Genomic DNA, 27,268 nt, shown 5'->3' with positions numbered 1-27,268 from the left:
CTAGCGAGAACATCCAAAATGAAAGCCTTCGCTCACCTCGCTGTTCTTGTCCTCCTTTTTCCAGCCTTAGGTAAGGAACCCTTAAAATTTTTTCATTCCTTTAATCATGTTTGTTGTCTCTGAGATAGAATCAGCAGGTTTAAGCTACTAATTCCCACCGCCCCATTAGGTGGACTGTGTTGTGGATGAAGTTTCCTAGGGGCTCAAAGACACAAGGCATTTCAGTCTGTGACGAAGGCAGATAGAACAGTAGTGAAAAGAAATTTCTGGACTAGGATTTGGGGTTCAGAGAGCCTGAGATTTGCCCTTGAAAGTCCTGAGGCCAAGTAGTTCCAAGAGCTCAGTGTCCTAGAATCTCCTTCTGTTTAATGCCCAAATGTCATTTGGGTCCTAATGCAGAGCATGGACCTGGTTTAATCCCTGAATGTGGCATCAAGAGTTTTCTGCCCCTTATACTTGGGAATTAGCGTTTATCTCTAGGCAAATCCCTTAATCCTCTGAGTATTGGTGGCACTTCTGTCAAATGTTGATGCTCATATCTGTTCCACAGACACAGTTGGGCACAGGTAAGCCCTTGATAAGTGAGGGTAGCAGCAGGAGCAGGGTAGCAGCAGTCAAAATGGCCAGAGCTGGTCAACTGTTCTCTTGTTCCTGGAAGGACACTTGCCTATGACTGACTGGTTAAACCAGGCCTTGTTCAAGGTGAAGAGCCAGATTCTACCATCCAGGGGTGTCCAAGACCCAAGGGGAAATCTGGTAGCATCTTCAGCAGTTTTCTATATCCAAAGGTTTAGGAATAGCTTCCTCACTAAAACTTTTCTTTTAATTATTTCTTTTAAACTGACCATCATTCTCAGAGCTCTTGGAGACAATTAAGTGTTCTAGAAAAGTGATTATGGGATTACTAAGAGTTTACTACTTCATGTGTCCAGGGGTTCCTAAGAGTGGAAAAAAGATGACTTTGATGATTACCATAGCCTTTAGGGCAAAGATCATCTCTGTTCATCTTACTCTTTAAAAAGTTCCTGTGTTTAGAATTAAGAATTGGGTACACATCACTAGAAAACATCTTGAAAGAAGTTTGATACATTAAATACCTTAATGGGGATATTTTTTATCATTGTTTAAACATACCCCCTTCTCTACCATCCCTCAACTAGTATGTCCTGTAATGGAAAATTAGGGTAATTGCCATGAACTGTAAGGACAAAAAGGAAGCCACTTACAGGTGGTAAACAGTGTCCCCTGGTGGCATTTTCAATTGTCCTCACTGAGAACTACTCTGAGGAATATTAAACTCAGATTGATAGTTTTGCAACTACAGACATAAATGCTATTACATCTCATAATAATATATGTTGATATTAATGTATAATTATATTTCAAATTGTAGTAATAAATTATAATTAATAGCAATTAATAAATGATATTAACTTCATATTTTTCTAACCAGCTGAGCTAACAGGCCAACTGCCGTCATCGTACTTTTCAGTAACTTTTTTTTTTTTTTTTGCCATGATGCACAGCTTGTAGGATCTCAGTTCCATGATAAGGAATGGAACCCAGGCCACGGCAGTGAAAGCCCGGAATCCTAACCACTAGGCCACCCACCAGAGAACTCCCCAGTAACATTTTTCCAGTTTTGTCTGTTCAATATTTAATTTCATTTATGTCAGGTTTTTTTAGAAGTAGTCATGTATTTTTATTTTTAATATAGTCCACTGCATTTATTTTTCAGGAAAAAATGGATTAGGTACTAATTAGTATTAAATAATAGCAACTGCCATTATATGTTCAGTGTTTTGTTTTCTGAAACTTGATATCTTTATTCTTCCAGCCACGAACCAAAACGATACCTCAGATACCCCTTCAACCACAAATACTGCAACTACTACCATCACAAGTCCAACTACCACAGATACTACCGCCTCTACTGCCACAAACACACCTGCTACCACAGATACTACAGCCTCTACTGCCACAAACACACCTGCTACCACAGATACTACAGCCTCTACTGCCACAAACACACCTGCTACCACAGATACTACAGCCTCTACTGCCACAAACACACCTGCTACCACAGAGAGTACAGCCTCTACTGCCACAAACACACCTGCTACCACAGATACTACAGCCTCTACTGCCACAAACACACCTGCTACCACAGAGAGTACAGCCTCTACTGCCACAAACACACCTGCTACCACAGATACTACAGCCTCTACTGCCACAAACACACCTGCTACCACAGAGAGTACAGCCTCTACTGCCACAAACACACCTGCTACCACAGATACTACAGCCTCTACTGCCACAAACACACCTGCTACCACAGAGAGTACAGCCTCTACTGCCACAAACACACCTGCTACCACAGATACTACAGCCTCTACTGCCACAAACACACCTGCTACCACAGAGAGTACAGCCTCTACTGCCACAAACACACCTGCTACCACAGATACTACAGCCTCTACTGCCACAAACACACCTGCTACCACAGATACTACAGCCTCTACTGCCACAAACACACCTGCTACCACAGATACTACAGCCTCTACTGCCACAAACACACCTGCTACCACAGAGAGTACAGCCTCTACTGCCACAAACACACCTGCTACCACAGAGAGTACAGCCTCTACTGCCACAAACACACCTGCTACCACAGAGAGTACAGCCTCTACTGCCACAAACACATCTGCTACCACAGAGAGTACAACTCCTAACACTGCTACGAGTACACCTACTCCCGCAGGTGGTATAGTTCCTACTCCCTCCTCGAATACGTCTACTTCTACCATACATACTCCAGGTAAGAGCAAGTTCCTCAAATCTCCTCACTAAGGAGTCACAGTATTGTGAAGGATGGTAAGTATGTGCGTTCTGCCAGAGAAGGGAAGTGTGTGTAAAGAAACCCAAGGTGTCCTTGGATATAAAACCCTGGAATTAAAAAGTCTGGGTCACACAGGCTAATAGTGATGGCAGAGATGCTAAAAGATTACCTGCAGTTCCATTCTATTCTTTCCTCAAGCTACTTGCCAGATGTGGAAAATTTTTTAAACTTGGACTTTGTGAAAGCTACTTTTGCAGCTTCCCTCTCCCTAGGAGATTTTTAGAAATAGTCTCTTTTCTCTGAGGTCAGGTGCTAATAAGCACTGATGAGATCCCCACTACTAGATCCTCGGTCTACTGAAGAAAGGAGCCAGTTCTACCCTGATTCTTCATCAAATGTTATTGAAAACATGTGACATTACCAGAGTCATGATCCAAAGGACAGATGTTTAGGGATACTGTCTAAGAGATGAAGATTGACCTCCGGCCTAAGTTATTGAGACAGGAAACACTTGCTTCTTTTCCCAAAGTTTGGTATAGAATAGAGGTCAGTAATGGAGAAGGAAATGGCAACCCACTCCAGTGTTCTTGCCTGGAGAATCCCAGGGACGGGGGAGCCTGGTGGGCTGCCGTCTCTGGGGTCGCACAGAGTCAGACATGACTGAAGCGACTTAGCAGCGGAGGTCAGTAAACTTTACCAGTGAAGGCAAACTAATAAATATTTTAGGTTTTGTGGGCCATAGTAAGATCTGTTAAACAACTACCCCACTCAGTCATATTAACATCAAAGTAGCCATGGACAATATACACATGAATGTGCTGATTGTGTACTGATAAAACTTAGTTTACAAAAACAGAGGAGGACTGGCAAGAATTGGCTTATGACATAGTTTTCCAACCCCTGGTCTAAAAGAGTTCTCAAACCTATGTTTAAAGGATCTAGATAAACCCTGTTATTCTCAGTTAGGGAGACTGAGGCTCAGTGAGGGCAGCCACTTGCCCAGGGTCAAAGAGCAAGTTGATGTCTTCCTATACATTCTTCTTTTGGCTTCCTCAGTAATCTTTGGTAGATCTAAGAAATAACTGATTAACGAAATGGAGCCAGAGGGTGCACTCCCAATCTTCTTTCATGTTTGGAACAGCTATACAATCAGTTCTCCTGTAGTCAGGAAAGGGAGCTTTTCCATGCCATTTCTGCTTCCCTAGACCCTCTGTCAGAGTAAGAAAGCCTTCTTGTGTTCTGGCCCTATACTAACTGTGAGGCATGGGCCAAACCAATTCTCTTTTGGCTTCAACATACTCACCTGTAAAAAGAGATGATTGAACTAAATAGCCACAAAATCCTTTTCCCACTGTAACATCCTGTGACTTTATTCCTGGCACACAGAAATGCTACCGAGTCTGTCCTTTATTGCCAAGGAGAAAGCCACACTGGGAGTCATCTGACCAGTATATCCAAAATGGTGCTGCACTCGACTTCTTCCCTAGGCTTTTCCAAATCATCCTTGCAATGTGGTTAGGCTTTCTTAAAAAGCCATTTACTTTACTTAGAATATTGGTTAACACCCTGTTAGAGGGCTGGCCCTTATTGTTTGTGAGACACTGCATGCATTATGCCTCCTACGTCCAGGTAGCCTGTTTTGTTTTTTTCTTTTACTCTTAAAAATATTCTTTTTAGATAGAATTTATTTTTTAGAGACGTTTTAGAGTCACAGCAAAATTGAGAGAAATGTAGAGAGATTTCCATATTTCCCTGCCCCCATACCTGCACGGCCTCCCTTATTATCAACATTCCTCATCAGAGGGTACATTTGTGACAGCTGATGAATCTACACTGACACGTCACAGTCCAGTTTACTGAGGGTTTACTCTTGGTGTTGTATATTCTATAGGTTTGGACAAATGTGGAATGATATGTATCCATCATAAAGACCATTTTCACCTTCCTAACAATCTGCTGCGCTCTGCCTATTCACCCCTCTTTCCCTGCTAACCCTTGGCAACTGCTGATCTTTTGTTGCCAGAGTTTTGCCTTTTTCAGAATGTCATGTTGTTGGAATCACACAGTATGTAGCCTTTTCAGATAGGCTGCTTTCATTTAGTAATATGCATTTAAGATTCCGCCATGTTAATTGTCAAGGCTTGAACATGAATAATATTCCATTGTCTGGCTGTACAAGTTTGTTTATTCACTTACCTACTGAAGGACATCTTGATTGCCTCCAAGTTTTGGCAATTATGAATAAAACTGCTCTAAGTATTCATTTGCAGGGTTTTGAGTGGAAAAAGGTTGGTAAATACTAAGTGAATGTTTAGCATTTATATTGGGTAAATACTAAAGCTTGCACTTGCTGGGTCATATATTTAGTTTTGTAAGAAACTGCCAACCTGTCTTCTGAAATGGCTATGCTTTATATTTATATTCCCACCAGTATGAGCATTCCTCACTAGCACTATTTTATTTTTTAGTAAAAGTGAATTAGGCCCATAGTTATAGAAAAAATAGCTTAAATGGGGTTAAAGTTTATGCTGCTGCTGCTGCTGCTAAGTCACTTCAGTCGTGTCCAACTCTGTGTGACCCCATAGACGGCAGCCCACCAGGCTCCCCGGTCCCTGGGATTCTCCAGGCAAGAACACTGGAGTGGGTTGCCATTTCCTTCTCCAATGCATGAAAGTGAAAAGTGAAAGTGAAGTCGCTCAGTCATGTCTGACTCTTAGCGACCCCATGGACTGCAGCCCACCAGGCTCCTCCGTCCATGGGAGTTTCCAGGCAAGAGTACTGGAGTGGGGTGCCATCGCCTTCTCCAAACCACCAAAGGGGAGGGGGACAAATTAGGAATATGGGATTAACAGATTCAAACTACTATGTATAAAAGAGATAAGCAACAAGGATATATTATATAGTACAGGGAATTATAGCCATTATTTTGTAATAACTTCTAATGTAGTATAATCTGCAAAAATACTGAATCACTATACTGTACACTTGAAACGAACATTGTAGATCAACTATACTTCAATAAAAAAGAGACCATGTTATATACATTGTACCTTATATGTAGTTTTTTTTTTAAGCAACGATTTCCACCTATGGAACCATAAGAATTTTAAGACAGCTCTGAAGTTTGTCAGTCATTCAACCTATTCTGAAATCAAAGCTCAGAATCATTTCATTTGACAGAGGGAAATGGCTAGCCAAGATCGCCATTTGGCTAACTGGTGATTTCTCTTCTCGGATCCCGTCAGTTTTCCAAAGATAGAAAAGATGCTGCACGCTGTCTGATCTAGGAATCCTCAGCAGTGGTGTAGAAACCATGGTAATATTCTTCTCACCATTTATTCAGTCATCCACTCGGAAAGCCAGAAAGTAGAGTGGCCCTTCATCACTTCCTCTTAGAATTTTTACTGAGTTAATCCACGTTGTTCCCTTCCCCTTCCTATACCATGTATGTTAACCAGAGTATAATATCTAGTTTTGGGTGGCAGGTAGTTTTTTGCCTGGTCCTCCCTGTAAGTCAGTCATTCATATCTTCCGAAAAAAATATGGTGCTTTCTCTAAAATGATTTTGGAGCACCCCACCTAGTATTAGAGGAGCGGACATCAAAGTTCTGGAGGATCTGTGAAATCCAAAGTATTTCCTTACTCCTTGGAATTAGAACACTGGGATCTCTTTCTGAGCAGACTGTTACTCACCAACCTCTGACCTTTACTATTGACAAGTGCTTGGCTCTAGAATTTTAGCAACAATCTTCCTAGAGACATAAGAAAATATGTGTTTGTTTCTAGCTGTTCTAAGGGTATACCATGGCGTAACAGCCAAGTAATAGAAAGTGCCCAGGAGGGAGACGTGAAGATTTAAAAGTATATTTCCAGGTGTTATTTGTTGTCACTCGTAGATTTTTAATCTCTTTCTACTGTATCTCAGGTCCCAGCACACCTTGCAAAGAGGATTCATGTAAGGATGGTTCTTTGTGTGTTAATCTGCTCAGTGATTATTTTTGCCTGTGTTCAGAAGGATATTACTATAAGTCTTCCACATGCAATAAAGGTGAGTTACAAAGGCTGAACAATGGGAATGTGCATCTCAGGCCTAAAGGGAATAGAAAACTTAAAATAATGATGAAAAGAGCTTCTGGAATATTAAAAGGAGAAGAAAATGTGCAGGCAACAAAGGCCAGCCAAGCAGAAAAAAAGTTTGCCTTTATCTCAGTGGAACCTAGTGGGAGAGGAGATGGACCAATTCAGATATGTGAACTAGTTCTAGAAGTATGGCAGGGAATGGGTCCCTTCACTTTATCTGGTTGAAGGATCAGTGCCATGGGGTCAAAATGAAAATGATAGGTGTAGAAAGGTACGTGTGTAAAATGAGAGATGTGGGTGTGTAAAACCACAAAGACTGCAGGAATACAAAGCAGTGCTGTTACATGGGGACACTGATGCAAGACGAGGTGGTTTCCTAAAGCTACAGAGTCAGACAAGCCAGGAACCTGGTCTCTGATTTTGGATTCGTTTTTTTTTTTTTTTTTTGTCATAGGATTTGCTTGTACCATAACACCAAATCTTAGTTTTGGAGACTTAAGAACTTCTCAGCTCTGGAAATGGACTTTAAGAGCAAATTGACACTACACTTTTTTGGTTAGATCAGCTGGGTGCTATAAAAGTCCAAGGCTGTTTCCTGAGCTATATGTTTTTGTCTGTTTCATGAAAAAGAAATATCCCTTCTTGCCAACTGGACTGGAAATGAATGTATTGTGTTGGCACAGGGATTAGAGATATCCCCAAGGCCAAATGGCTGTTCCTGTTGTTAGCATGAGTAATCTCATTTTGGGGATCCACTGTAAGTGAATGACCCCAAAAATAGAAAAGTTTTGTGCATTGAGATGTTTGTGCAAACTTTGTTTCCTTTTGAATAATTAAAAGCATTGAAAACAAAGAGTGACTCCATCAATGAAGGAAAGATGTGTTTCATAGAATATTATATAGCATTTAAGAGGATAATTATGAAGACTTAGTAATGATTTGGAAAAATGTTTACTATTAAGAGTCAGTAAAGAAGACTCATGATATAAACTTGCAATTATAATGATACAAACTAGACACCTACACACACACAAAAGAGCTGGGAGAAATATACCAAAATGAGAATAATTGTGATAGGTTAGGTTGGGTTTGGGGTAATGTTTTTCATATTTCCAGAATTACTGTAGCATCAAAATGTTTAGAATTTAAAAACAATCTATGCTTTAAGCAAAATGGACCTTATTTGCATTGAATATCACAGAAGGATTCTGCTTAAATTTCAGGAAAGATATTCCCTGGTACAATTAAGGTCAAAATATCATACACATCTGAACTTGAAAATAAAGCTTCTGAGGCATATCAGAATTTATACATTCAAGTTACTACATTTGTAAGTATTTTCCAAACATCCTTCCTCTATAAATATTCTTTATTCTAACACTGACTTGTATAGACTGGCGTTTGGGTGGTACAGGCTGGTACAGCTATCCCAGTGTTTCAAACAGTGAAATGTACCCTTATTGGTCTGTAAACAGTAGCTGTTCCAAATTCCCAGTGTCACTGCTTCCTTGGTGCCTGGGCTCTTCCTCTAGGACCTGGGGGCCTCCCTGTGATCCCGCAACCAGAGGTAATACGAGGCACGGCCAAGGGCCTTCAAAGCCACTTCTAGCCATGCCATACTCTTTCTTACAGAGGCTGATTAAATGGGCAGATAAATGTAATGCTCTTTTAAAATAAATTATTTCCATAGAATTGAAGAGAAAAAAATTGAAAAATTGTATTTTTTCCTTTGGCATACATAGTCTGGCTTCTTTAATGTCTGGAGGAGAAACTCCATCTGAATTAATAAACATTACTTCTTTATCCCGTTGTCAAAAAGGTCAAAGTGAACAACAATTTCATTTCATGTTGATTACTGTGAGTGAGTGTGTAGACATGGAGGAGATGGAGATCTCTATTCTGGAACCACATATGTCAGGAAGGTCTGGAAGGTCTCAGAGAGGGTGTCCAGCCAGTGTTTCTCAAAATTTAGTTTTGAAAGGAAAAATATTAGGTTGGGAATATATCTCAGAACTCTAGGTGGAGAAAGACTTTAAAAAACGAATGTCTTAATGGGGGCCCACGAAGCATGGTGGCATGAAAATGGACCACAAAGTACAGAATAACAGCATCTAGCGACAGATTAAAAATTATGTAAAGAAGATAAACACACCTCTTTTAAGTCAAAAATCAAAAGATGTCAAAGATCCTTGGAGTACGGCATGAGGATGAATGTGAGGTTTGTCAGAGTTGTGTGTTTTATTAGTAGTGTGTGCTTTTGGCATGATGCTTTAACTCTTAATCTTGTCTTCTCAGTTTTCAAATGAAATTTGATTAGATTAGAGGCTCTACAGTAGAAGCTACCGCGCTTTATGGTTTTTGTGTTTTTAAAGAAACCAATAAAGCATTTTATACAAATTTGAAAAAAAATTAACGTTTTACTCTATGACAGTGTGTTTACATTTGAAATTACGTAATTATAAAAGAGTTTTGTTATTAGAAGTTAAAACATGAAAAAATATTATCCAAATGATCTTACAGATAGTCCAGGGAGAGCACGTGCTCATGACCAAACAGCCGGTGGCTGGCACTGCTGTGATAAAAGCTGTGTCTGCTGTATCCCAGGCTTGCCTGAGCCCCTTTGCCTTACCTCTTGTGCATGAGTGGCCTGCTGGCTGTGACTTAGCTTCTTACCCTGGATCTATAGTCCAATTTCCTGTTCAGATGATATTTGGCACATTGAGGATAAGCAACACCAGTGTTTCCATTTCTAGGAAATCCTTCAGCTGTCTCATGTGGCTTTACTGAGCACTGGCCACTGTGGCCACTGCATTTCCCAACATGATTTGGGTATATGAGTGTCCAGAAGCCTTTCCTGCTACAGATCTAGGCCCCTGGTCTTCAGAGACTAGTTTAGTGACTTGTGCAGTCAGATCTTGATGGTCCCAGAGGTGCCAGGGAGGGGATAGAGCACTTTATAATATCCAAGAAACTTTTAATCTTAAAGGGATACACCAGAACTCCTTTGCAACTCCTGGAGATAGGATAAGAAAGACAGTTTACTTTCTTTAATGTCCTCTTAGCAGACCATGTAGCCGGGGCAGTGCCAGCTCAGGCCCTGAGAAGCCTCTCAGGGTCTATTTTGTCCCCAGCTAGATCCAAGTGGACAGGCTGCATAGGGATTTGAAGTTTCCCTGTTATGCTGTACCTGGCATTTTATGTATATTTCTAATTCGCAAAGTAGCCACATGGGGAAGATGGTACTATGATACTGTTTAGCAGATGAGGTAGGTAGTCAAGGATCAGGAAGGCTAAATAAACTGACCGAAGGTCACCCAGCTGATGAGTGAGGACGAGGAATTTGAACCCAGTCCTGCCTGACCCTCAGGGCTGCTGCTTCTCCCCTGCTGGCTCTGTTGTGCAGTGGGGGCCTGGCAGGCCTGTTTGCATAATTCCTGCCACCATGCCCAGCCTTTTGGCCCTTCAGATCAATAAGTGTATATCCTCAAATCCTCGAAGGATGACCTGGAAGAAGGAAAAAAGAAAAGGAAAGCCTTTTTCCTATGCCAGATGCTAATTTTGCAATCTTTTTTTTTTTTTTGAGATTTAAGAAATGTAAATGGCCAATGGTCAACAGTGGAGCTGGATAGAACCTTGGAGGTCATCCAATGAACTTGATCCTACGTAGACTCGCAGTGCTCTGATGGTTTACAGAAATACTAGCTCTTTCTGATATTTAAAAGAATTAAAAGGAATAGAGACATATTCTGGATACAAGGCTGCTCAGCCTTAACTAGAGTATCAAATTTATTTGAATTTGACTAGAATAAGAGAAATGTTTTAATATCTCTTAAAATTACACCGGTGCCATGATCTTTTAAAGTGTGGGGGAAAATAATAAAATTCTTGAATTATAAAAAGTTGCACCAACCCAGTTCAACATTCATGTAATAAATATCAAGACTGGGGTCCAAAGAGAGGAAGACATGTCCAAGGTTATGATTTCACATTTAATTTCTTCAATCATCAGTCAGCTTGTGTTTGTTGAGTGTTTCCTGGAGATGGCCCTATGCTGAGTGCTATGGGATGGAAGTTGGGGATGGGCAGGTATCGGTGGTATCATAAGAGGAAATGAACCCATTCTTGGCATCAAATAACTTACCTTCTAGCTGGGACCTCCAGCCTACCTCCACCTCACCCCTGCCAGAGGTCCCAGTTTCTTTTACAAGTATCTAAAGTTGTCTGCTCTTAGAACACAACTCAGGCCTAATAAGATCTACCAGTGCTGGAGCCCTTCCAGCTCACAAAGCTATGTATCATGTATTCCATCTCATTTTCTACACATTAGAGCCCTATTCGGTGGGAATTACTGCTGTCTCAAATTTCCCAGTGAGAAAGTGAGGTTCAAAGAAGTTAAAATTTGCAAATGCTGACAAATGGAGAAACTTGACCCTTCAGCTGTCTTCTGAGCCACACTGCTCCCAAGCATTGGTGTGAGCTATTCCTTCCTCTGTCTACTTCCTGGACCCGTGCCACCTACTGAAATGCTTTATGGCCCGTTTCCTTTATGAAGCCCTGTCTTGCGCTCTGAGACTGGAAGAGCGTTTCTTTGAACTTCCATGGAAGATTGTATTATCTCTGGCACTTAACCTCTGTCAGCTTCATGGTATAATCTGAGGTTACATGGTGTAACTTGATCATAGGCTGGGTCTGCCCATCTTGGTAATCTATGTCTCTGGCATAATGCCTTGGGAAGGTAAGCATTTAAGTCTTCCTTGGGTAAATTGATGAGTGTATGAAGTATGCATATAGAAAAGTCTAACAAAGATGCAAAACTTCACATGACTTCAAAAAGAGAAAACAAGTCAGTCACGCTATATTTAAGAGTATTGATTTGACTGAGCACTTCAGGTTTCCATCTTTTTCCTGGGTAGCTCTGACTTATAGCAGAATCACCCTATTTTAAAGCAGAAATTACTGAAAGGTGTTAGAGCACATGTAAAGAATAAATTTGCTGTGTTACATAAATGAGTTTAGAAATGGGTTTATATTAAAAATCTAGATATACTATTACTTTTCCCCCTTGCTGTAGTTGTTATTAAATCTGTTCTTCTTCTCCACAGTTTAAAGATACATTTAACAATTCTGAATACGGACAGACTGTAATTGTTAAAGTAAGGTAAGTTTGCTGTGGACAGAGTACTTTGGAAGCAGGCTGTGTTCCCTAACTTTTAGTCTCCTCTTGCATTCCCCATATGGCACTGAAGTCCTAGGGTGACCAGTCACAAGTCAAGAAGAGGTGGTCAGTCTGAGTACCACAAAGGGCCCTGACTCAGATGCATATTGACCCTGGCCTGGGTGGGCAGAGTGTAGCCTGGGGATAGCAAGATGTTCCCTGTGATTGGCTACTTAGCAACTTGCTCACATGGTCCAGGACATCACCTGAATCTGTTTGTTCTGTTTGATCCCTTGGCTACAAACCACACCTGGCCATTCCCTGGAATGTGCATCCCAGGGGGCCTGGAGGAGAATGAATGGTTCATGGCCATCTCTTCCTTCAAAGGGGGAAATGAGGCAGACAGGAAGTCCCCAGTCACACGACTGGTCACTGAAGGGCCTGTCGTGAGCTCTTTCTACAGTAAGAACAGGCATGCAATGAGCGTATCAGCATGTGGTGACCAGGGCTGTGTGCTATTTGGAAACCCAAAGAGGTAGAGGATTCTCAAGAAATTAGTGATTCCATCTTGGCCTTCTCTGAAGCATATCGATACACAAGTGCTACAGGCTGAGGAAAGAACTCTCTAAGGTAAACAGAATCGTGCAGAACAAGCAGCTCTAATGTATTTATATTTCTGTGGTTTTGTTATCACATCTATCTTCATAAACATTGTCAAATCCTTTGTGGAAAAAGATGAATTAAGAGAAGATCCCCTAAAAGTCGTGAGTTGTGATCTTGGCGATGAGCAAGGGGCACGTGTGACTGGTAGCCAGGAGGCAGTCTAACGGGAGGCACGGTACAGGCAGCAGGCAGAGAGGCTGGGCCCCAACACAGTGGCTGGAAGCTGGAGACACAGCAGACAATACTGAAGGCTATACATCATTGAAGGGTGTTAGGCTTGCTTTAGGGGACAACAGGGAGTTCATGCATCAGGATGACTGGATAAAAGCAGGAACAGTGAGGTATGACAGTAGTAGGTAGTAGGCAAACCTCTTCTTGAATCCCAGTCTTGGCACCTTATTTCTGTGTGACTGGGTGGGTGTTTTAACCTCTCTGAATTTTGTTACCTAATCTGTATATCTGGTTTACTCTGATCAACTTTCCCAGAACCCTGTGGGGAGCAAATGAGATACTGTTGGAAAGCTTCCCTGTGCAAAGTACCTGGCATGTAGTCAGTTTCAACATGTATTGGTTCCCATCTGTTTGCCTTCCAGAATAGGGGACCCTGCAAGTGTGATGGAGAGCTGGTCCCACGGAGTCATTTGGTGGGGAGTGGTTCCCTGAAACTGTGGCACTCCTTCCATTTTTAGGAAGTTACTGAAAGGGAGCCAGGGGTGTTTGGTGACAACACCTTACCTGTGAACTCAGTGTCCTGAGAGGAGCAACTCCCCCAGCTTGGGGGCAGTGGCGGGCAGATGGACCTCAGTCTCACTTCAGAGGGCATTTCTTAGGCTCCAGACCAGTGCTCTCTCCTCGTAATCCCCAAGCTCTTTATTTACTGCCCGAATGTTGGAATTGGAAGGATCCCCAGAATTCCTCCTACACTCCAATCTCTCTTTGGACAGAGGAGGACACTCAGGCTGAGGGAAGTTAGGACTGGTCTTGGGCCACAGAAGATGGTGGCTCCCCTGGGTCTAGATCTCTGGGTTCTTAACTTGGAAGCTAGCGCCCTGGTTCTGTATGCTGCTGCTGCTAAGTCGCTTCTGTCATGTCCGACTCTGTGCGACCCCATAGACGGCAGCCCACCAGGCCCCGCCATCCCTGGGATTCTCCAGGCAAGAACACTGGAGTGGGTTGCCATTTCCTTCCCCAATGCATGAAAGTGAAAAGTGAAAGTGAAGTCACTCAGTCGTATCTGACTCTTAGTGACCCCATGGACTGCAGCCCACCAGGCTCCTCTGTCCATGGGAGTTTCAAGGCAAGAGTACCGGAGTGGGGTGCCGTTGCCTTCTCCCCTGGTTCTGTATACGACAACCTTTTGTCACTTGAGTGCATGGCCACTCCATCCTTTCCTTGAACTCGTCCATGAGTAATGTCTTGCCTCCTGAGCTGTATGCTAGTAGGTTCTTCAGATGATGAATGAATTATGGATGGCATTTCTTTCCTAGCCCCACTGCAAAATTATACCATAGATCTCTGGTCATCTTTCAACTGATAAAGACGAGTTTGTACCAGGTACCCCTTTCTCACTGCCTGGTACCTCCCTTTGTTACCTCTGAGTTCTACCATGAACAAATCATGAAACTTTAAGATTCTAAAGCCCACTTTGCTTTTTGGACTCCTTTTTTTGAGGTGATCATTCCTAAAAACAGAATTTGGTTCATGTTTTGGATTTTCTGAATTGTTCCACAGAACCCATATAGCAGCAAACATTATCTAAGTAGGGTTGGCTGTGTTTTCCAACTTCTGTATTTATTCAAAAGTCAGAATGGAGTATAGAAAAACAATAGGACTGCAAAAATATATCCTGAGTCTTAAAAACACATGGACACAAATCAGAGAGGGAAGAAGTTTTTTAAAGTCTTCTTTTTTCTCTCTCAGTGGTTTTATCACTTGATTTTTTTTGGATAAATGAAAGAATTAGAACTTGGCACAGCCGATCTCAGGACCCCAACTGTAGTGTTAGTTAGAGAGAGGGAAAGACCCTTAGGATGGCTTGCAGCAAGGTGATGTGATTTGGTATTACATTCTGATGCTTTCTGGGCTTCCCAAGTGGTGCTAGTGGTAAAGAACCCACCTGGCCAATGCAGGAGACCTAAAGAGATGCTGTTTCCATCCCTGGGTTGGAAAGGTTCCCCTGGAGAAGGGAATGGCAACCCACTCCAAATTCTTGCCTGGAGAATCCCATGGACAGAGGAGCCTGGTGGGCTACGGTACACAGGATCACAAAGAGTTGGACACAACTGAAGCAACTTAGCACGCGTGCATGTCTGATGCTTCCCACGGCCCCTCCTTTCTTGAGATCAGTTCTCCTCTGGGTCAGGTGTGCCCAGGCCTAGTCACACACACACACTTTGAAGCTGCCTGCTGGCTTTCTGGGCCCTTTCTGGGCATGATCCAGACTCAATATGGTTGATTACTGCTCTCTCTGTGTGCAGAAAAGAATACATATCCCTTTGTCTCTCTCAAGGCAGAAATCTGAGATTTTGCAGCTCATCGGGAGATCTACTCTTGATTTTCTAAAGAAAATGGCAGCTTACTGTTTCACATGTCACTGATTCTACTTCTGGTTCAATCCAGGCACTTAGTAATGATTGTCCACAATTTTTCTAAGTGCCTTCCACTAGGACCTTACTATAGTCCTAGATTTCCTCTGAATGCATATTGAGTAGAGATCTCTAAGTCTATAAATGGCCATCTTATAGCAACCCCAGGCCTCCCTCTTTGAGCCTCAACTGTGGATATAAAAAAATGGGTTGGGACTAACTCTGAGAGATTTGAGAGTCTGGGAGGTCTGAAGACCAATTTGGTGATGCTTTAGTTCAATTCATCAAGTGATGGATTCATTTCATTTTTAGCGCATCCACTTCAGCAAGATCTGAAATGCGTGCTGGTAACCAGGGTGTTGACGTAGCAGTAGTAAACATTTTTACAGAAAGTACAAAGGAAAATGAGACAACCATATCAAATGCCATTATAAAGGCGATTAATGCACCCTCAAGTAACTTTTCAGGATATGACCGTAAGTATTAAATAATTTTATTCAACATTTACCTGAAGACCTATCTACATTTTCTATTATAAATAAATAGAAGTAAATTTTTTACTTTCCTTGTGAAGGGGGCCAGAAGAACTGGATAATTGAATCCACAGACATCTCTGAGTTTTCTTTGAACCATCCTTTCTTCCTCCCTCCCTTTCCCCAGTCACTTGACTTCTGCTCATTTATAACCATCCCCTAAGTCATCAAACTGACTAGTTTCTTCCTCTTCTTCGAAGGTAGCCTTGGATAAATAGCCTCTGGACTGGGAAAGATGAAGAAAGGTGGAAACAGGAGTGCTCTGTACCAAGTTACAGCTTTCCAAATGCTTAAAGAAAATTTTACTTCCACGGTTTCCCCTTTAGGCAGATGCACATGCCCGCAGGAGAGCTGTAACAGTTCACTTTTGCTGTTTTATAAACACACCAACCAGGGCTGGCCTTTTCCATGAGCCCCTGTGACATGGAAAACACACACACTCTTTATTTGCTCATTTTTTATTTTTAACCCTTTGCTCTTTGTAATTGGATTTTTGTTGTCGTTGTTTGGGGTTTTGCTTGTAACAAGCCTGAGCTCATTTGGGACTCTGGACTGTCATACTTCTAATTTTCCACCTTTGGTTTCAGGACTTTCTTTTTATATTTTGTTTATATCTCTCCTCTGAGAACTTCCTGTGCAAACCATGCCAGTTTCTTTAAATTACCTGGCCTTCTCCCACTTTTTTTTTTTTTTTAATAGCTCATTGAGGGTCATTTACAGCTACACAGTTAGGATTACATTTTCAAAGCTTCTTACTTTCCTGAACTGTTTTCATCTTCCAGAGTCTCATACCATGGAACTACACCTTAGCGTTTCTGAACATTACAACATTTACTCTCTCAAAGTCATACTCCTGTTTCTGGCTATCACTTGGTCCTTGTCTTCCAAGGAGCCAGTCACTTCTACCTGCCAATAAACTTCTCCTTGGGGGTCAGAATTTGGTCCAGAGTAGCAATTCATGTAGTCAGAATAGCTATACCCGCCTGGAAGATGAAATTGTCAGCAGGGCAAGACAAAACCTTACTATACACCCTGCTTTTGGCTAGATGAGATTTCTAGCAAGTGTGAGGAAGTTGAGAGTCCCGATCAGCTTGGGGATGGACCACTCATAATGGTCATCAAATGAATATATCCAGTGCATTCTTCAAGATAAAGTTAGGGTTCCCTTTGCAGTTCTCCCATTTGGCTGTACTTGAACTGCCTTAGCTCTGAGCCTGGCCAACTTGAAACCATTTGGCCTCAGCTCTAAGAACTGCTCTTTTTGACAACTCCTCTCAGCATCTCTCCACTCTGAGACCAGGCATGTGCTCTCAGATACATTAACAGAGTCTCAAATGATCCCAGCTGGAGATGGCCACAGGAGCACGAACTGCCCAGCATGTGGAAGGGAGAGCTCAAAACTTTTAGAGAAAAGTTGTTGCTCTCTCATTTCAGCTGCAAAGACAGGGTCTGTCTTCTATGTCAACAGTTGTAAAATCTCTTTCTCTGAGTTTTTATTTAGAGGCATTTTCAAACAGCAGGTGGTAAAGGAAGGTTAGTTACAGGCTTGGGATGTTTGGAAGAGAGTAACCACATCTCTTCTACCTGCTCCTATTCTCTCCCCCTAATCTATTTCAGATTCATCTTTTTGTCCTTAATGCCTTCCAGTCTTTTTCTAGACTAACATTCTTAAAAGGTGGTTTTCTCATGGCCATGCTTCTGCTTAGAATCTACAATGGATTCTCAGACTTGTAGGATAAAAGTCAGTGGCCTTAACCTAGCCTTCTAACCCTGCTATACCAATGAATGAACCACGGGACGATTATTTGTTGAGTCTCCTATAGTAGACACTTGCATTAGCCCCATTTCACAGGTGGAAGACACCTTGAACCCACCAAAACTCAAATGATTGAACAAAAAGCCTCCAGACAATCAACTGCAGAGCCAAGAATTCTACTTTCTTCCACCTCACCTCCCTGCCTCTCCCCTGCCCAAGTACAGTCCCATCACTCCCAGACAACAATCCTTTCCTTCTTTCCATCCCTTGTTTACTGCACTTAGACTTTGCCTCGGACTATTAAAATCTTTCCTCTCTTTCAAGACTTAGCCCAATTTCCACCTTCTCCATGTTATCTTTAGCTATCTGAGCCCCTGAATTCCCACTGTACTTAAAATCCGTGTTACAAGTTGCTGGTCGCAACTTCCTAAGGGTATAAACATGTAACTTTCCGAAGATGGGGTCCAAAACTTATGCAGCTACTGTGTCCTTCGTGGAACCCAGCAAAGAGCTAGGTACAAAAGAGAATTTGAACAGAATTCTATTGCATGGGATTGAATTAATTTTAATTGAATTATATAAGGAAATATTTACAGAAGAGACCCACTGGGGAGCTGAATTTCAGAATCTTGGATTTTCATTGGTTGAATCCCAAAATGTGTTAAAAGGCAGTGATGACCACAATGGAATGGGGTGTTTTCACAAGTTAGCTTATCCATATTGTCTTGCTAAGTATGTCTTTGAATTATTTGTGCCTCTCAGAGCAAGATCAGTGTGATTACTATGGTTGTAAAAAACCGAATGACCAAAATTATTGTGACAATGGCTTACTATGTGAGTGCAAAGACGGGCTGGTGAGACCAAAACCACAGATGCCTATGTGTGTTGGTAAGTGTTCCATCTGCTTCAAATGGTTCACCTCTTTCCCCTTTCCTTCTGCATTCTCACGAAGTACACACTTTCCTGCTCAAGCCTCCATGTGCATTTCAGTCTGAGGGATGTGAATTTTGGCTTTCATCCTACGGGCCTGGAGGGGGCCTTGAGTAAGAGCTGGTGAAGAGGTCCACGTACCACTTCACAGCCACTGAGCGCCTAGTTTCACCCAGAAAAAGCAATGTGAAAAATTGTATTCTATGATGTGTCACTTTGGGGTTGAAGAGGCTGTTTCTGAAAATTACCCAGAAATCACTCTCTTTTGAAGCTTTGGGTGCAACGTGTTCCGATACCTGCAATGCACAGAGCAAGAGGCAATGCCTAGTGAGGAGCAGCGTGAAAGCTGACTGCATATGCCTGCCAGGCTACAAGGAAGATAAGCAAGGGATTTGTCAAGAGTAAGAGAAATCACCCCCTTTTCGTCTTTTCATAGCTAAGGCTAGGTGAAAAGGACAGAGCTTGTAATGTACATATGAGTTTAGGTTTGGGAAGTTGGTTCACTGGCAGAAGGTTCAGAGCAGCAGCACCACCACCACCAATTTTTGAACGTTTATCTGTGTGCTGGGAACTACAGTAGGTAACGCTTCTCAAATAACAACTTCAGGAATGTATTCATTCCCCCATTTTCAAGTGACAAAACTAAAGCTCAGAGAATATAAATGGCAAGTCCCTGCTCACAGGGCAGCAAATAAGTAATAGAGTGAGCCATGTGGTCTCCCAGCTTGAGGGGTCCCACTAAGTGCTAGGCCTCTGGGACTCATCTTCACCCAAACCAATGAATCCTCCCAGTGCTCTGAAGATGGAGCATTCAGCTGGTAGCCAATGGAACCACACAGCATTGTATGCCCCCTCAATCTTCCCGAGAGCCATGAAAGGTACTTACCTGGAAGATCGGGGTGCATAAGGAAGAAAAGAGAAAGAGGAGACAGAACGGGGAGAAGACAATGAAAGAAGGATGCACAGAAGACATGGAGGTTGGGTAGGAACTCTGACCTGCTTTCATAAGGTTCTTTACCACAGTTTCCTTTTCCTTCTTGTATTTTAGGTGTCCATTTGGCTACAGTGGAATCAACTGTGAAGACTGTGAGTAGAAAAGTCTTCCTTTGTTATTAAGCTTCTGAGAAACAGACATTGACCACACTCAAAATTCTGTCCAGTCCCCCAAAGTCTCTGACATGAAGAGAAAGAAAATCTGCCTGGAGTTTGTCTTCTGGGTCAGGCCAGTCCATGCCCACCCTTAGGTCATAGGTAGAGCCTCTCAGCTATGGGAAACAATAGAACTCAGCCCAAGAGATGGGCTGGAACCCCTGGACTTGTCCCAGGCCAAAGAAGGTTGTCCCAACATTGTATTCATTTCCTGCATTAGATTAAATATTCATTGTCTGCTACTAGAAAGGATAAAGACCAGTATATTCCAAAAATGTTTACATTCATAGTGGAGCAAAACTGGAAACCAGACATTTAAGTACTCAAATCATCTTTTTGTTCTACTAGTGTTTTTTAACAATTTTTTCCCTTTTTCCAAGTTTGGGATATGTTGTTGTAAATTCAGTTGCTTTGTTCCCTCCCATGCCCTACCCTCACCAGACTGGGACAATACTAGCTGTATTATATTTAAAATTTTATATAATGAACTAAAGATCAATGACCCAAGGTGAAGGAAATATTTCTGTTAGTTTCCCAGCCAGCCACAAAGTTAGTGATTAGAAATGCTCTTCTTTTCTACTGTATTTTGTTGTGAACCTGGGTTTGATAAGTCATTTCTTCCTTCTGGGCTTTCAGTGTCTCTACCTATAACATGAGAAGTTTGGCTCAGATGACCTTTGAGGCTTTTTTCCAGACTTAATGATCAATGGCCCCATGCATCCTGGTTAGTTAGAGGTGGCATAAAGGGGAGTCATGGAGCAGGAAGAATCAAAGGGATCTAGAGCAGCACTGACCAATAAAAATACAACATGAACTTCAAACTTAATTTCAGATTTTAAAAATTCTACGTAAAATTTTAAAAGTAAAGAGAAATAAGTGATTTTTAATGAAATTTTATTTCACTTACTATATGGAAAATAGTATCATTCTAGCAGGCAATCAATATAAGAATTATTAGAGATATTTTACATTTTTCTTCATACCATGTGTTTGAAATCCACTGTGTACGTTACACTGACATGCCACATCAGGACGACATTTTAAGTGCTCAGGAACACTAAACAGACCAGATCTAGAGGAGACTGAGTGGGAATGAACCTCCAGACTCTTCCCTCACCAATCCCATCCAGTCTTTACCTGGCTCCTCTATTAGGGACGAATTTAACTCCAACCTAGTTCCCCTAAGTTTATCAGCAAAATCAGTTATGGCGGCAGGCAAAGGCAGCAGAGGTAAGGAGGTAGAGTGGACCTCAGGTGAGATCCCACTCCCTACAAGCCCAGGAAGGCCTGCCACCATGGCCTCCTTTGGGTTTATGGCCTTCTTTCTTCTGGCAAGTTTGTCTCTTCTGACTGAGTTCTGAAGACACAGTTGGGGGTGACGGTGGACACAGGGTTAAAGGAAGTGAGCCCCCACTCATCCTGGCCCTGGAAGGGGGGTCACAGACCACAGCCCCATTGTGTTCTTGGCCAGAAACCACTGGGAATACTGGTACCTGTGCAGTAGACAGGGGCGTCTGCTTGGGGGAAGCTGTTCCTACTCTTCTCTTTTCCCTTTCAGCATTTCAGCTGATCCTCACGATCGTGGGCACCATTGCTGGCATCGTCATTCTTGGCATGGTGATTGCACTCATCGTCTCAATGAGGTATGGGACAAAGTGTCCCTTTCTTGGGTCACAGCGCCGTCAGCACTACACTCTGGTTTCCAAACACATTCAGCCTTTCCCAGGCAACAGAAGGAAAATAAGGCGAGACCTCTCTAATACCATTGACCTTTTATCATCAGAACTTTCTTCTGATTCTATGAGCTACACATGATTCACTGAAGAAAATAGAACATGTGTAAGGGAGCAGAATAAAAAAATCACCCATAAAACCCACCACCCTGAAACAACCAACATTTTGGCATACATCCTTCTAGGTTTTTTGACTACTGTTTAAAATCAATTTTGTATCTTTTGTGCTTTTAAATTTTTTGTTGAGATTTGTTTTTGCTTAATACTATAAAGTGACATCAGTGTTAGTTGCTCAGTAGTGTCTGACTCTTTGTGACCCCATGGATTGTAGCCCGCCAGGCTCCTCTGTCCATGGGATTCTCCAGGAAAGAATAATGGAGTGGGTAGCCATTCCCTTCTCCAGGGGATCTTCCCAACCCTGGGACTGAACCCAGGTCTCCTGCATTGTAGGCAGATTCTTCACCATCTGAGCCACCAGGGAAGCCTATAAAGTGACATAGCAACCGTTTTCTGATGTCATTAAAAATGCTTTGGGTAGTTTGGGTTTTTTTGAGCATGAGCCACTCATTCTCCTTGTTTGCCCTACAATAAACCTTTATTTGCTCAAAAAAAAAAAAAATCAAACAAAAAACTATTTTGTTAGCAATATTTAACTCCATTGATATTGTCAAATATAATTTTCATCAAGTCACCCCTGCCCAGAATCTCACGGCAAATAGCCTAACATCCCTGGTGGCTCAGATGATGAAGAATATGCCTACAATGCAGGAGACCTGGGTTTGATCCCTGGGTCAGGAAGATCCCCTGGAGAAGGTCATGACAACCCACTCCAGTATTCTTGTCTGGAGAATCCTATGGACAGAGGAGCCTGGCAGGCTGCAGTCCATGGGGTCACAGAGTTGAACGTGATGGAGTGACTAACACTAGGACAAGGACACCTCAGCTGAGCCTCCTGGGTTTTAAGTAGAAACATTATCTCTGCATGGTGTTTTTCAGTTTGGTGCCTTAAGTGCCCTTTTTCAAAACTTAAGTAGGATCCATTCATTCACTCCACATTTAGATAAAGTTCCCTCCATTAACAGGGATGGAATGCTATCATCTATTCCATTCTAGATGTGCCACGTGAGGAGTCACTCTGATTAAAAAAAAATGAAAAGCTACTTTTTAAAAGCAGTATTTGGCTCATAGCTTATATTTTGGCAAATAGGTTTTCTTGCACTGTAATGTGAGAGGACAAATAGTTTTCATTCCTAAAATATTTTGTTTCTTCTTTTTTTTTTTCCTTTTCACTCCGTTTTGTTATTAACTCTTCCCCAGAGACTTGATTGCAAGGATGCCAAGCTGGGAACTGGGAACATGGCCTTCCCTTTCCCAGGGGGAGGGGGGCCAGGACATTCAGCTCCGGAGCAAGGCTGCCTCCTCCATGGTGGACTGGCTCACTGCCATGGTCTCCAGGGCCCTCAGGGGCTGCAATAGAGCTGTGTCCCGGAACAGCCTTGGTTCTCAGTTCCCTCTTCCTGCTGCAGAGCCTGGTTTTGCTCTTAGCTCAGCCTTGGATTCATTTCTCCCGAAGCCCTCCAAGAATTAGAATTTCTTGCCCACTCCCAAGGGAAGGGAGCCTCTTCTCAGCCACCATAGACAGGAGTGTTGTCACAGGGAAGAACTCTGTGCTGGCTATCGGGGTCAGCAGGTGAATGGGTCTTCCTTTACAACACCCCAGTGTCTGAGAGTCACCCTTGGACTGCCCTGTGGCCTTTATGGATGCCTCTGGCCCTACCACCCACTCTAACAGAGCAGCACTGTGGGTGACTGTGGGCCAGAAGGAAAGAAGGGTAATGATCAGAGTAACTGGCAGGGAGGCAAGTGCCTCCCTCACCTCAAATCCTTCCACTTGGCACTGAATGCTTACATTTGAGGTTCTTGAGGGCTCGCAGCAGATCCTGGGAAACTTCTATTTCTCCTTAAGACCTTCATGCCTTGAACTCATCTTATTCATTGAGGTGCTTCTATAGAATTGACTTTGCTTGAATGAAAAACTGTATCACAAATCATCCTTTTTCTTTAACATTTACTATCATTTCCATAAGTAATTCAAAGGCACACTGAAGAATACTAACATTATTAGCAAAATGTAATATGACAGGCAGAATTATTAATAGATGGTAATGTTGGATCAGGATAATGTTCTGGTTTTGATGGTTACATGGAGCTTATGCGGAGAGTCAGGGAATCTACACTGAATGAAGTACTGAAGTATTACCAGTAATGGACATCAGGTCTGTAGCTTATTCTTAAATGGTTCAGGAATGTTAACAGTTGAGGACTCTGGGTGATAGATGTATGGGAGCTTTGTGTAATTTTTTTGGGGGGTGGGGGTAACTTAGGATGTAAATTTGAAATTATTAAAAAAATTTAAATATTGAAAAAAGAATATTAACATTTGCTTCAAGGAACTTGCCACCATTGTCAGATCCTAATTTCTGTTACCAATTACAGGTTAAAGAACAAAGGCATGAATGTGGAAGAAGAGACCTTGATTGAGAAGGACTCAAGAAATCTGAGACTCAAGGAGACTGGCTTTAGCAATCTAGGAGCAGAGGGGAGCATCTTCCCTAAGATCAAGGTGAACCTGCCCAGAGACAACCAGCCAGAGAACCCCTACACAAGGCACATACCCCGACCAGACTATTAGGTGAGTATTATATGCTTTCTATTTGCCTTTGTTAAGTGAAATGCCCCAGGGCAGACTTGGGACTGGGCTACTATATCAGCAGCAGGCCTGGCTTCCCCATAGACCTTTTTTATTTTTCATCAGGAAGCTATTATAATTAGCCACCAGTTGGTCCCTAACACTGACCATCTATGTGACTTTAGTTCAGTTCAGTCGCTCAGTCGTATCCGACTCTTTGCGGCCCCATAGACTGTAGCCTACCAGTCTCCTCTGTCCGTGTGATTTTCCAGGCAATAGTACTGGAGTGGATTGCCATTTCCTTCTCCAGGGGATCTTCCCAACCCACGGCTCGAACCTGGGTCTCCCGCATTGTAGACAGATGCTTTGCCATCTGAGCCACCAGGCAAGTCCCATATGTGACTTTAGACACACCACTTAATTTCTCTTACCATCTATTTCCTCAGCTGTAAAAAGGGAAGCTTAATTCAGATACCCTTAAGGTCTCTTTATACATTTCTTGGGCTATAACTCCAGTGGTTGTGATGGTAATTCCTAGACTGCTGAAGGCCCTAGGACCCAATGTAGGTCTGGCCTGGGAAGGACTATTGGTTGTAAGCATGGAACCATGTTTACATGGGTCCTTTCCAGCCAGCCCACATAAAGGCAAATCTCTCTTCTCCTTCCCACCCAGACCACAAGGCAACCTGGTCAATTTCTAAAGTAACAAGTGAGGCTGGTAATATTTTCTTTCCCTTGGGAGGACTTTCAAGGTGAATAGCTTGTTCTCCTGAGATTTGTATTAGAGAATTGTAGCTGGCATTGCTCAGTGTGACCGAATGAAACACTGAAAGGAGAAAGCCTGCCAGAGGAGACTCCTGCAAGGAGGAGTGACAAGACAGAAGGCAAAGGAGAAGGGCCGGAGACGAGGAGGGGGAAACCCAAGAGGCAAGGAGAAAAAAGGCTTGTTTAAAAGAGGAAGAGCGCGGAGACAGAGGAAGCAGGAGGGGTGAGGCATCGCAGGAGAGAAGAAAAGTAAAGAGGCTGAGGAGAAGGAGGGCCTAGGAAGTTGGGGGAAGGGCCAGGGAAGGGGTCACAGCGTCCCCGCTTCCCAGGTTTGAGCTCAGCTTCTGTGGGTGGCCCGGGTGAATGGGCCATCCTTTGAGAGTCTTAACGCACTTTGAATATTCTGGGAAAATCTGAGTCGTTTTATTTTCAAATCTCATGGTTGATTTTCCTTTAGTCACAGACTCTAAGTGTTTCATGTGTGCATGAAGGGGTGATTTGCACAAAGTGTGCCATGTGGGGTTGGACACAGGGTCCAGTTAGCAGTAGTCGAGAATGGATGTCTCATGGACGCCTGTTGGTCCTACCTGGGGTGAACCTTCCATTGAACTCACCTCAAGCCTCCCTTTCTCACACTGGTGGAATGCTTACTTCAAGTATTGCCTCTGAAGAAAGGCCTTTAGTGGCTCAGTTTGGAGAAGGCAATGGCAACCCACTCCAGTACTCTTGCCTGGCAAATCCCATGGATGGAGGGGCCCAGTGGGCTGCAGTCCATGGGGTCGCTAGGAGTCAGACACGACTGAGCGACTTCATTTTATTTTTTCACTTTCATGCATTGGAGAAGGAAATGTCAACACACTCCAGTGTTCTTGCCTGGAGAATCCCAGGGACAGGGGAGCCTGGTGGGCTGCCGTCTATGGGGTCGCACAGAGTCAGACATGACTGAAGCGACTTAGCAGTAGCAGCACGCATGGGATTTAAAATCTGACAGACCTGGTTCACAGTCTGGCCCTTCCTGCTCTGAGCTGTGTGATCTCTGACAGGTTATTTGACTTCTCTGGGTTAGTTTACTCATCTGTGAAATGAACTAAATGAAGCCTACTTCAGAGGATAAAGATCAAATAAGCCAAAGTGCATAAAGAGCTATTTGAATAATATTATTCAAATAATATTTTAAAACAGTGTTAATCATTTATGAAACTAAATTTTTTTATGCATTTCTGTCGGGATACTTCTTTTCTAAGAGTTCCCCTCCCCTCTCTCATTTTGTCTAGAATTTTGTAAGAATTTGGATCCATCTACAGCCCCTCAACTCATATGAGCTTTTATTTTGAATGTTCAAAAGACTGATGGAGAAGGGAGCAGCCTTGAAGATCTGGCCTTTGGTACTTCTCTTCCATCCAACATCTAGCCTCTCCAAATGGAAGTTGTGACTATTTACAATGAATACAGCTTGTTTGCCAACCAAGTACCTATGAAATTAAATGCATATAGATACTGTGAGCATTTGCAAGATAGTTGATTTGCTCCAGTCAGGACAGTGGTTAGTTTTTCTTCCTGGTGGGGCAACAATAACAATTTCCTATCTAGAAGGAAGCTCCCTGGGATTATTCACTCCTGGAAGAGTCTAGAAGAATGTTGCTTGGAGTTGATACACTGCAGATAAGTGGCCTAATTTTGGAAGACTCTTACACACCAGCTATGGAGGTCCCGGCAATGGGAGGAGATACCATCCTTCAAGGTGCTCAGGTTCATCCTCTAGCAAGTTAAAACAGAGATGCTACTTCTGTTCCTCAAATATAGGGATTTCATTTCCCTGCTGGGAGTTTGTGACCTGGCCTCACACCCAGGGGACAGAAAAAGAGACATATGTCTTAGTTTTTGAGGAGCAGTTACTGGCAATGCAGGACCTTCTTAATGTCAACTAGAAGGCCTGGACTGGAAATGTCCCTCGAGCCTTGTGATACAGATTCCAGAGGTACTTCACCAAAGCATCAGCCTTCCCTCAGAGGCTCAGCAGCGGCCACCAACATACACACAGCCAAGAATGGGGGCAGTCACCTCGAGCACAGTCTTTCTTTAACGTTAACAGTATCCTTGCTTGTGTCTAATGTCCTGTCTCCGTGCAAGTTATTTTTAATTATTTTTTTTCTTGGCTGTGAAATATAAAAGATAACAAATAAAATGTCTTTAATAGATGGTGTCCTTCCTTGTGTTTGGGACTTGGGGTGATGCAAATGGTGGTTAAGTTTCACTTTTAATAGCAAACCTGACATGTGGTAAACCGAATTGATTAACATCTGGTCATTAGGTGCAGTTGGATTACCCACGGTAATTTAAAAATAAAACATTTGGCTGCCCTGGGTCTTCATTGCGGTGCGTGGGCTTCTC

The 27,268-nt window shown here is 42.7% G+C and overlaps 1 protein-coding gene across 1 annotated transcript; it reads left to right on the top strand.

The window, feature by feature from the left end:
* Positions 1 to 27,073, top strand: MUC13 (mucin 13, cell surface associated). The gene is made up of 12 exons (XM_070788758.1): positions 1 to 70; positions 1,838 to 2,818; positions 6,765 to 6,887; positions 8,143 to 8,249; positions 12,022 to 12,077; positions 15,635 to 15,798; positions 18,374 to 18,499; positions 18,813 to 18,942; positions 19,590 to 19,627; positions 21,249 to 21,333; positions 23,920 to 24,115; positions 26,152 to 27,073. Exons 1-11 carry the CDS (start codon positions 19 to 21, stop codon positions 24,113 to 24,115), a joined length of 2,058 nt encoding a protein of 685 aa, XP_070644859.1. The 5' UTR covers positions 1 to 18; the 3' UTR covers positions 26,152 to 27,073.
* The last annotated feature ends 195 nt before the right edge of the window (positions 27,074 to 27,268 follow it).

This window comes from Bos indicus, chromosome 1 (assembly GCF_029378745.1).
Source record: "Bos indicus isolate NIAB-ARS_2022 breed Sahiwal x Tharparkar chromosome 1, NIAB-ARS_B.indTharparkar_mat_pri_1.0, whole genome shotgun sequence".
Taxonomy (NCBI): Eukaryota; Metazoa; Chordata; class Mammalia; order Artiodactyla; family Bovidae; genus Bos; species Bos indicus.
This window is presented reverse-complemented; position numbering and strand designations above follow the sequence as displayed.